This window comes from Aedes aegypti, chromosome 2 (assembly GCF_002204515.2).
Source record: "Aedes aegypti strain LVP_AGWG chromosome 2, AaegL5.0 Primary Assembly, whole genome shotgun sequence".
In the NCBI taxonomy this organism is placed as follows: Eukaryota; Metazoa; Arthropoda; class Insecta; order Diptera; family Culicidae; genus Aedes; species Aedes aegypti.
In genome coordinates, this window is record NC_035108.1 from 20,376,725 (window position 1) to 20,388,174 (window position 11,450).

The window sequence follows — 11,450 nt, forward strand, 5'->3', positions numbered from 1 at the left end:
CACTTCTCTAGAAGTAGCCATTTACGAATTATCTAAAGTTTAATAAAAAATATGAGCTAAATGATAGAATAGGCCATTTTAATTAGTTATTCGCGATTCTAGAAAAATAAGAAAGTGGAAAGAAATATGGTCTTTACTCTCGAAAACGTGTTATTATTTATGAAGAATCGCGAATATCTAATAAAAATAGCCTATTTAAATATTTAAGTTTTATTTTTTGCATTAAACCTGATATAATTTAAAAATGGCTAGAAGTAAGTAATCCAGATAATCATTATGTTTTAGAATAATTTCAAGATTCTTATTGTATCATCAAAACGTATTTATTTCCACAAAAAAAAACAAATTTTGAAAATCGACCAAAAGTTGTGCTTAGAGTAACTTTTTGATTAAAAATTTCTCCATCATGAAACTTTGGACCAAGCATCTGTTTACGATCAAAATTCTATGGTGAAAATTTAAAAAATATTAAAATTGTGTTTTTGTGTAATTTAAAATTTAAGTTTTATTTCTGATTTTTTCATGAAAAAAACATAGAATATTTTTTTGGTGCAGGTAAATTTTTTTCTTGTAACCCAAACGGTTCACTACAACTTCTTCATAGAACATTTTTCTCTAAAATCAACAGTAGCGGAGTTAGAATTTTTGAAATAAGATGCATGCAAAAATGTAAAGGCCATTCTCAAAAGTTATTCTTGAGTCAGAATGATCGATTTTTCTATGGAAAACACTTATTGTACCATACCAAAAACATGTGCAAAATTTACTGCAAATCGAACATGGTCCAGTTCCGTGACTGACAGATTTGACATGGAATTCGTTTTTACTGACTTCATTTTCATATTTTTCAACTTTTATTACAACTTTGAAGTAGGGAGCCGGATTCTATTCTTGGTACTTTGTATTTACTTCGGCAATGTGGTTTTTTGAAAGCTACTGTGCTCATATTTGGTCACAATATGCGTCTTACCAAAGTACTTCTTAGTGCAAAATTTCAGACAATTCGGCCGAAAAAAAACCATGCCAAAGTGAATCATGGAAGTGCCCAAGTAGCTCTGTACCCTATTTATTCACCTTTAAACAAGCTCAAGTTTCTCCAAATAAGAATGATTTTAAAATAGATATCGAGCTATGGAGAGAAATTTACCTCTCACGTGACATCGACTAATGGAGATATCGAGTTATAGAAATATCGACTTGTATGAAAATTTGAAGGGACCGAAAAATCCATCGAGTTATAGAATATCGAGTTGTAGAGAGTCGACTGTATAAGTGCGACAACCGACGATAGTCTGTTAGGGGTTCTTCCGCCACATTTATAGAACAGTGAAGGATGTTCTGTAGTAGTGATCATCTGGAGAAAGTAATGAAATAATCAAAACGTATCGCCCTCAGCATACCAGCAACGCGCGTTTTTCACATATGAGTTTGCATTGAGAGAGCTTTGACTCTTTTCTCTCCTGTTATCCCTTAACTACTCCAGCAGTATGCCATCAGCCTAAGTGTCTGCGTGTGTGTTTGTGAGAGAGCCAGATGCAAGCCGCATCTGGAAATTTTTGTTTTGTTTCCTACTAGTCTCTCTTTTGTGTCTTCCTTCGTTCACTGCCATCCATAAACAGCTACCCGTAGGTACGATCAGGTCAGTGTGCGTTCGATTTGGTACCCAACGTGTATGCGTCGACGGTAAGGATCATTTGTACCAAAGCATAGCACAAAGAGGTGGTAAATCAGCATAAAAGAATCAGTCGTTGGAAGACATCATATAATTGTAATGTGTTAATTTACAACTAGTGCAGCAAGAATAGTACAAACGTTTGCCGATTTGCAGTTGAGTGGCTAGATAAGTTATCAGCGGTAATAACAATTCAGTGATCAAGGTATTTATAAAGTTTGAAGTGGAAAAGTTGCATATTCTTTGAAATCCGGATGGCTTTATTGCTCAACGGGTTTCATCCTTTGCACATTAGTGTGCAGGAAAATCCTTGATCATCCAGCACATTTTTTAAAACTAACCAAAAATAACGTTTGAATGTTTTACTTTCTTTCTTTTCCAGCAAGACAGCCATGATGACGGTTCGCGATAATCCTCCAAAGTTCTATCGTGCAATTCACTTTCCGTACGGCGAACGGAACAACTCAAAACCGAGCGGAAGCGTTTCAAAACAGCCAGCGAACCCGACCTTGAAGCAGTGCAAGAAACTAACCAATTCCACTGAGGACCAGTATATCAAGCTGCGAAACCCCGATGCCGGTGGTTTGCCGTATTCCGCCAAGCTTCGATGCGGAGACACATACTGGAAATTACACGGAGACGGATGTTTAGTGACCATTGGGTCCGATTACGTAGCTCAGGTGTCCATCGAACACATCCCGGAGTTGGATGATATGAGTGATTTTGAAGCCTCGAAGGAACTGTTACTAGCAAACCTGAAAATCGACAATGTGTTATTCGATCAGCTGGTTAAACAAACAACCGACACCGTAGGAACTATAAAATCAGTGCTACATGATCTGGCAGTCGCAGGCGCAGTGGATCCAAACAGTGCCAAATGTTTGTTGGAATTGTGGAGAATTGCTGACGAGTATAATTTCAAAATAAGCATCAAATTTTCGGATGAAATTAACTCCAATGAAATCATACAGCATACCCAACTGAAGGCTGTGTTGACGCAATATGCGAAGCAGACCCATAAACTAGAAGAACGAAGCTTAGTTGAACGGGGCAAAAGTTGGATTCAAGGCTTGATGAAAAAGAACTTCTTCGGTGAATCATTGACAACAGTGATCAAGAACCATAAGACCATCATAATGGAAACGTGCACTTCATACCTCAAACAGAACATTGCCAAATTAGAACCACATAGCTGCTTACTACTAACAAAAAACGATGTCAAGTTGTTCAGTGATTTAGAATGTGCTCTGAGTGAAAGTGAGTTCAAAGAAGCGTTACCTACAATTGAAATGAATTTCTTCAAATCCTTCATGGAAATCAAACCCAAGGATTATTGTCAATCTCTTCCGTTGGTGAACAACGTCTACTTCCATGTGTGCAAAAGTATGCTAGAAATGGCCAATCGCGTCGAAGCGGAGCTTAGCATTAAAAAAATATTAACATTTGAAAACATGTGGAAGATTACGCCCTTACAAGAAAGCGCCAATGTGGCGTCATTATTTGCCAAATGTTTTATTAAACAGCTTCAAATGCTTGTAAAAATGGCAAATCATTTCGAACCGGGAAAGATCACCGTGAGAGGGGAGTTCTTTTACGAGTGCCAGATCAAAATCTTCAATGTTTCGCAACTCGTTCATGACGACCTACGCATTTGGCTCTGCCTAGTAGATGCAACGATGATGCACATGTTCCAAGGAAATACTCAACGAATTGAAGTGTACTCGGCCGTGTTGGAAGTGTTCCATAGCTATGTTTCATCGAATGCATCACGCCACGAATCCCAGGAATCTGTACGCATGGTTGCACACAATACATTGGAGTTCGTGGCACAGGTCGAACAAACAGGACTGGGAAACAGCGCAATGGATATGGAAATACTCCGGAAGCAGATATCGTTCATTGGACCAGAATTTCTCAGCGTCAAAATGTCATTGTCTCGGTATCGAGATCTGTTGGATGTGTTCAAGCATTACTGGGAACGTTTCAACGAAGTCCTGCCCAAGTTGACACGCAAACTGGAGGGCAACCATCTGAAACTTGAAGTTGACGAAATCAAAAATCTTCTTTCAAATATAGTTTCTCAAGTGTTGGACAAAGATGTCAGCCCAGAAGAAGTGATCAAATTCTTCCGAGCATATAACGATCTGTTTACGGACATGGAAGATATGCCATTTGTATGGTACGTACGAATCCAAACACGCTGTAGAAAAAATAAATTACTACAAAGTAAAATAATCAAGAGAGTTGAAAATGCATACCGCAATACTGACAATGAGTGCTACCAGGTTCAAGGAGGACAAAATGACAGGTTCGTAGCAACATATGGAAATGATGAAGTACCAGATCACTATCAAGTCGAAGTGGTAAAGACACTGCTAAATAACATCGAAAAGATAGGACGAAAGCAAACATGGGCCAACGAAAGTGAACTGTCTGCCACAGATCAATTGATTGCCACCGTTCTTCTGATCAATGCCGTCAGAAGCTCTCTCCTATACCTCAAGGAACAATCCGACTACGTCGACTTTGAGAAGTACTACGAAGAATCTGTGAAACCGTTTATTAGCGTTATCAACGACAGCACTACTCTGGAGGACTTCACCAAACGGGTAGAACTGATCAAGGAATCGTTCTGGTATATCCGCAATCAGAACTCCATTGGAATTGACAAAGCCGTGGAATTGTTTGAGCAACACAATATGGTTTTCAAAGAGGAGCTTCTAAGAACATCATTTGATCGATATAATGACCAGTTTCTGAAATACATGGTGGATTGCAACAAGTTGAGCACAACCGATAAAATACGAACAATTGTTGGAGATGTTCGGAGCAAAGCCAAACCGTTACTTAACACCAAATGGACTGCCGAATTCAAACAGACAACTCTTCCGGAAGTTCTCGCTGGATTGGGAGCAGTGTGGTCGATCAAAATTTCCAAAGATGTGGCAAACTCAGGAAAACATCTTAAGCCTCACACGATCCAAATACTCAGCATTTTGAGGCTTTTGAGTATTGATGAGGGTATCACCGGCGTGCAAAAACATTTGGCACAGATATTGACCGGTCAGGGAAAATCAGTGGTCCTGGGTCTAGTCGCAGCCATGCTTGCCTTGTTCGATCATGATGTGGTTGTGGTATGCTACAGCCGCTATTTAGCCAATCGTGATTACAACGATTTCGAAGATTTGTTTAAAACATTTTCAGTCGATTCAAAAATTTACTATCAAACATTTGATGATGTAGCATGGACTGAAATGCATAAACTGTATGCAAAGGCAACCAAATATGTCAGCAAAAGCATTGGAATTCCAGACGAAACCCAAACATTCAGAACTTTTGCTTCGAAATTGAACAACACTGTGCTATTGATTGACGAGGTTGACGTCTTTTTCATGGACAAATTCTACGGTAACAGTTTCAATCCCCTATTTGTGGCACCAGTTCGTGGTCTAGGAAAGATTCAGCTACAAATTTGGCATTTGGTACACAGAAATGATTGGCAGGTGGAAAAAGACATCCAATCGTTCATAAATGCTTCCGACGACCCCGAGGTGAAAATGTTCAGATCTCTGCAACAGCGACCGAACCGTTATAAGTTTTTGAACATTGCATCCGACGTTACCGAAGTTCTACATACGAATGAATCATTACTGTCAGCTCACCTCCAACAAATGATTGAAACGGCCATTCTTATTAAGAACCGAACAAAACACGATGACTGGATTCAAAGTTTCCGCATAGATCGAAACGGCTGCATTACACATAAAGATGATCATGGCATATTTCGAACAAATTGTTGCTTAGGATACCATAACACATTCGTGTACTTCAAATTGCGAGAAAAAAACTTTGTTCAATATGTAAATGGTGTTAATAATTTTGGTTATTTGAATTTGAGTATTGCTTCTTTTTCATACTCAAAGATTCCGGAAAAATTTCCGCTTATTTTAGGTGTCAGCGGCACACTGAAGGAATTGACTGCCTTCGAAAAAGATGCCATCGAAAACCATTACCAAATTACACAAAGCTCCATAATGCCTTCGTTCTTCGGTTGTTCCAATCTTAAGTTCAATCCTTCGAAAAATTTCCAATGTCACCAGAAGCCGATCGACTGGAGAAAAGCAATATTCACTCGAGTCAACGCAATCATCAATGCCCATAGGTCCGTGATTGTGTTTTTCGACACTGAAACGGAAATAACTCAATTCAAGCATGAGTTTAAATCGCAATTGGATCGACTGAACGTAATCACCAACAATACGGAGCCAAGAGTCAGAGATCGCTGCATTGCGGAAGCGGGTCTTAGTCGAACTGTTACCCTAGCGACTCGTGAAATGGGACGCGGCGTGGACTACAAATCTTCGCTTTCGGTGGAGAAAAACGGAGGAATTCATATCATTCAGACATTCTTTTCGATTGACGAAAAGGAAGAAACACAAATCAAGGGCCGCACGGCTCGGAAGGATAATCGGGGAAGCTATGAGTTGATACTTTGTCACACACATCTCTTGGTGCTTCGACTGGTGCGCCTTTTGGACAGAGCGGAACAGATCGACTACGCATTCCTGTTGAAGTCTAGGGATAGGCTCATGAAAGAGGACAGTGATCGTCTGCGACAGGAACTCGAGAGGGTAAATGAAGCACACGAAAAATCTATCGGGTTCTGTAGGAAACTATAATGTTTTTTTATGTAAAATATATCATCTGAAATAAATATTTGAAAATAATTTTCCTGTGCATTTTTTCTACTCAAAAGAAATTTCCCAGATCATCAATTCATTCAAATCAATGGAAGGTACCCCGGGGCAGGTGAGAGTCCGGGGTAAGTGGGACCTTCCGTCATAGCTCTTTTAGGAAAAGTTTCTCAAGTTTCGCTTTAGGACATTTGGTCGAAATGAATGACGTTTGGTCGAATTGACATTTGGTCGAATGACTACAACATTTCATCGAAAGATTATTTAGTAAATGTTGATCGAAAAATCGTTCGGTTTAACAGCTATAAAACTGAACTTTACACTTTATTGCACAATGGATGATTCAAGTTTATTTTAGGAAAACCTAATTTTCATCAGAAGTTAATAGCGAACCTATCTACATGATAATTATTGGCTTTAGGACATTTGGTCGAATGTACATTTTGTCGAAGGGACATTTGGTCGAATGGACGTTTGGTTGAATAACTAGAACTTTCGTTGACAAATAACGGTTCAACGAAAACTCGTTCAATTCAACAGATATGGAACCGAACTAGAGTTTTTGCTCAATAGATGGTCCTAAGTTTCTTTTGGTAAATATACTTTTCATCAGAAGTCAATAACGAATCTATTTACATTATAATTATTACCTACGCTTTACAACGTTAATAGTATATCTACTACTGTCTACATAGGATGAACTATTCTTGAAAATGTTATTATTCTTCAACCATTTTTGAATTGGAAGACGAAACGCTTTATGCTAGCCAAATTTGCAAAAGTTCAAAAATAATTGTGTATATTTATTGCTCAACGTTGGGAACACAATAGTCTGATTAATTTATTATTATTTCAAAATATCATCATTCTTTGAAGAAAAAAATATCATGCCCAATATTCTCGTCACTCAGTTATTGTAATATTAAGCATTGTTGAATTAATTATCTTTTCAAAATGTCATCGTTCTTTATATATAACTGCTGATCTTTATCCAATGGAAACTTCCAAAGCGAGTGCTCGGAACTTTTATTTACAGCTTAATAATCATAAAAGATAGGAAAAATCCAATCCTCTTAATGTCGTTTTTGTCAAGCTGAAAACGAAACTGCTGAGCATTAATGATTCATAACGCAACTCAAAACAGTTGCGTAATGAAGAAGCGTTTACAGCACTGATTTTAGTTGCGTAATGTCTATTCCCGCACTGCATACTTCAGTGCAGGAAAGTAAGCCGTTTCATGACAGATTTGTGTGGCACTGAATAAACATTGTTATGGATCTTGGCTTCTAAACCTGTTCTGATGGGCGACAATCAAAAGCCTATTAGAATAATGTAGCATTGAATCGCACATCAAACGATCTAGTAGGCATGGAACAACTTCGACGACTCACTCCTATAGTAACATCAGAGTGAAATGTCAAGTTCTTCGTGGGGCTCCCGTTTGCCCACTCCGATTCCGAACTCCACATTTGGCGAACCTGCCAGAATTTAAAACTAATTTTCGTGTTCCTCGAGAGCCTGGATTTGTTAGCAAACGGGAGTGTCCACAGGAAAATGTGTTTGTTCCGACACCGCGTGTGAAAGTCAGTGTTTGTGGAGTGAATTTACAGCCTGAGAAAGATTTGAAAAAAAAGAATTTCTGTAAGTAGGGAAAATTATTGTTTTCTGAGAACAGTTAAAAAATACTACGGCTGACTGAGGAGACAAGGTGAGAAAATTATTTAACCGCTGCACTACACGTTGAACCAGTATTTCTTGCTTTAAACCAGCATCTTTTCAACAGTTTCAGTTGCGCAAGAGTGCTTTCGAAGGGTTTTCTTTTGTTGTGCTTGAAAAAAAAATCAAACAGATTGATTTGATTGAAACAGTCGAATATACATGTTTGACAAAAGTACATACACTATTTAAGAACAATTTAATCAATTAAAAATGATATTCATTTTAAAAACCCTAGGGCAAATTCACCTCAGATACAAATTAAACATTCTGCCAAAAACGGGAACTTATTTTATAGCATTGGTTTATTGAAAAAAAAGGTAAGCTTAATGGAAAGAGAATTCTAGAGCAGAATTATTTTTCCAAAGGAGTCGATTGGATATGTCCGTGCCGAATTTGTAAATAAATTTGATATGTTTCGTAGCATTTTGAAAATCTTTTGTAGCATGTGTGCTGCGATAGATCTATGCGGTTACCGCAGGACGGAATATGTCCGAAAGGTCCGCACAATTACAAATCCCTTCGTATTTACTATTTCAAAGGAAATTATTTGTTTACTTTTTGTGATTATATTTCTATAAAATTGAAATGAATCGAATGAAAATTGAATGTTGGTGAGTCTGAAAGATTGTTGTCTTTAACTCTTGCTTCAGTACATTGCGTATACAGTAATATCTCACCTAACAGCTTGAATATAAAGCTGTCTGATTCGGTGAAAAAAAAAAGTTGCATCGATTATCGGTACGATTGAGGTGACTATTACCTAATGTACTTTTTCTAATTAGCACCATGTATCATATGACTATTGTTTTGAGGCAAATAAAAGACTTTTCTACTAATAATACTACTATACACTGGCTGTTGAAATGCAACAATCCTCAAAAAATAGTAATTTTATTTAAAAATAAATTAAGTTTGGAGGTTGCTATGAATAAATGTTCTTAACGCGACTGATGGTAGCGATTTAAAAAATATGTCCTTAAGTGACTGGTGGTTGCAATAAAAAATATGCCCTTAACCCGACTGGTGGTTGCAACGAAAATAAGTTCTTAACGTGGCTGGTGGCCGTTAATTTGTTCTTAGCAAGTTTTATTGATGCTGCTAGCACGACTGGTGGTCGTATATGTGTTATAAGCAATGGTGGTGTTCACTTGCCACCTTGACTGGTGGTCACAAATTTGTTCTTAGCAAGTATTATTGATGTTGCTAGCGTGACTGGTGGTCACATATTTGTTCTAAGCAATGGTGGTGTTCACTTGCTATCACGACTGGTGGTCGCAAATTTGTTTCTAGCAAGTGTTGTTGGTGTTGCTAACACGACTGGTGGTCGCATATGTGTTATAAGCAATGGTGGTGTTCACTTGCTATTACGACTGGTGGTCGCAAATTTGTTCTTAGCAAGTGTTATTGATGTTGCAAGGGCAACTGGTGGTCGCATATTTGTTCCTAGCAAAAGCGATACTCACAAGCGTGCGTGACTGGCGGTCGTTAATGTAAGGATAAAAAAAATGTAAGCCCAATGATGTATGGTATTTTACAGCAATATGAATAAAAATGGAGTGGTGTTTATATGTCATGAAATAACTTGAGAACGGATCACGAATTGACTTGCTTTTTTACTGTTGAATTTGACAAGGGATGTGACATGTTCATGCGAAGAGAAAGTTAGAGAAAGTCTCCGGAAAACTCAGGAAATCAGGATAAGACTGATGTGTCATTTTGTATAGGGGATGGCATGGTGTTTTACTACAGCCTACTTGATGGCAAGACAAAAGTTTGCCGGGACCACTAGTATAGAATAAAATAGAACAAGGTATATACTAAACAAGTAAAGTCAAACAAAATTTTTGAGTGAGTATTGCGGATTGTATGTTTAGCAAGATGAAAGTCAAACGCAGATGCTGCTCTGTTGAACACGCATTGCAGTTCATTGACAGCAATATTTTGTCCAAAATTAGTTCGTCTTAGATACTGTTGTAGCGTAGAATTCGCTTGCCGGATCTAATGAATGGAAAAGTCATTCAGCCAATCAATATTTTGAACGCCGTTCTGATTTAGTGGGTACCATACAGCGGAAGAATATTCCTAAGTCGCATGCACAAGTAAACATTTGAGAGACTTGAGACAATATATAAAGGTGAAGTTTTTAGCTATGTGGAAGATATATCCTAAACTCTTAGAAGCATTCGCGATGACGTAGGACATTTGATTTTTGAATGCCTTTTTTTATATAGTCATGACGGTTTTCATGCATGGAAACCTTTGAATAATAGAATAGAGATGTTTTAAGATCCCAGACCAAGTTTTATTAAACATGTGGGATTAAACAAAATGTTGAGTCTTCAATCACTTCAAACATTTTCATTTCGGAGAAGAGGGAGGATGTGTGGCACTGAATAAACATTGTTATGGATCTTGGCTTCTAAACCTGTTATGATGGGCGACAATCAAAAGCCTATTAGAATAATGTAGCATTGAATCGCACATCAAACGATCTAGTAGGCATGGAACAACTTCGACGACTCACTCCTATAGTAACATCAGAGTGAAATTTTAAGTTCTTCGTGGGGCTCCCGTTTGCCCACTTCGATTCCGAACTCCACAAGATTGGCGTGATGAAAAACAGCCAATTACGATGAGAAATTGTGATTTTCCGAACCATTTCTGGAAAGTAATTTTCCACGCATCGATATAGGCTATTCCTTTCCTTGTCAGTATTGTGCTCTGCAAGATAAATCCACGTAATGCGATTATCTGAAAATGTCGATATACGGTCGCAGTAGTAATGAAAATCACCAAATGTTTTAGATTTAGCAAATTTGAAACATTTGTGTCCTTGAACGACGAAAAAATCCAAGCCTACTTGAATTTTGACGTTGCGTTTGAATTGCGCGCATATCTTCTGCGCGTTACCGCCGCCGCTGGATGTGGATTTAATATAAGCGCCACAATAGCAAACCAGCCTTTACAGCGTACGACCGTGGGTAAGAATTCGGAATGCGGGGACCAGACCTGATACAGTTGGCTATTGAAAAATGTTGTCATCTTAAAGTGTCTGTCTATAATGCATTTTTATTCATAGAATAAAAGGATCAATTTTGATGGCCATGAGGAAGCGATTGTTACTTCCAGCTAAATTACATTCCTTTGGCAAAAATGTGGCTTTAATAATGGAGTCGATGACTACAATTGATAATAGGTTGATAACTAATTCAATCGCAATTAATCAAACAAGAGAATAGTGTTAATCCTGTGGATCGACAAAAGTTGACTTGCTTCCATTTGAGAACAGCTCGTTGCGATTCATTCGACTTACAGAGAAGCTTGAACGATAAAAATGACTTCAAATAACGTGAACAACGCAAGGT

The 11,450-nt window shown here is 38.0% G+C and overlaps 1 protein-coding gene across 4 annotated transcripts; it reads left to right on the forward strand.

The window, feature by feature from the left end:
• The first annotated feature begins 1,606 nt into the window (after positions 1–1,606).
• On the forward strand, positions 1,607–6,399 carry LOC5571300. 4 transcript variants are annotated; one of them, XM_021840126.1, is made up of 2 exons: positions 1,607–1,683; positions 2,055–6,399. In XM_021840126.1, the coding sequence occupies exons 1-2, from the start codon at positions 1,673–1,675 to the stop codon at positions 6,349–6,351; spliced, it is 4,308 nt and encodes a 1,435-aa protein (XP_021695818.1). In that variant the 5' UTR covers positions 1,607–1,672; the 3' UTR covers positions 6,352–6,399. The 4 variants fall into 4 exon arrangements, with proteins under 4 accessions (XP_021695818.1, XP_001653604.2, XP_021695819.1 ...); XM_001653554.2 differs by lacking the exon at positions 1,607–1,683 and adding an exon at positions 1,690–1,877; XM_021840127.1 differs by lacking the exon at positions 1,607–1,683 and adding an exon at positions 1,690–1,854.
• The last annotated feature ends 5,051 nt before the right edge of the window (positions 6,400–11,450 follow it).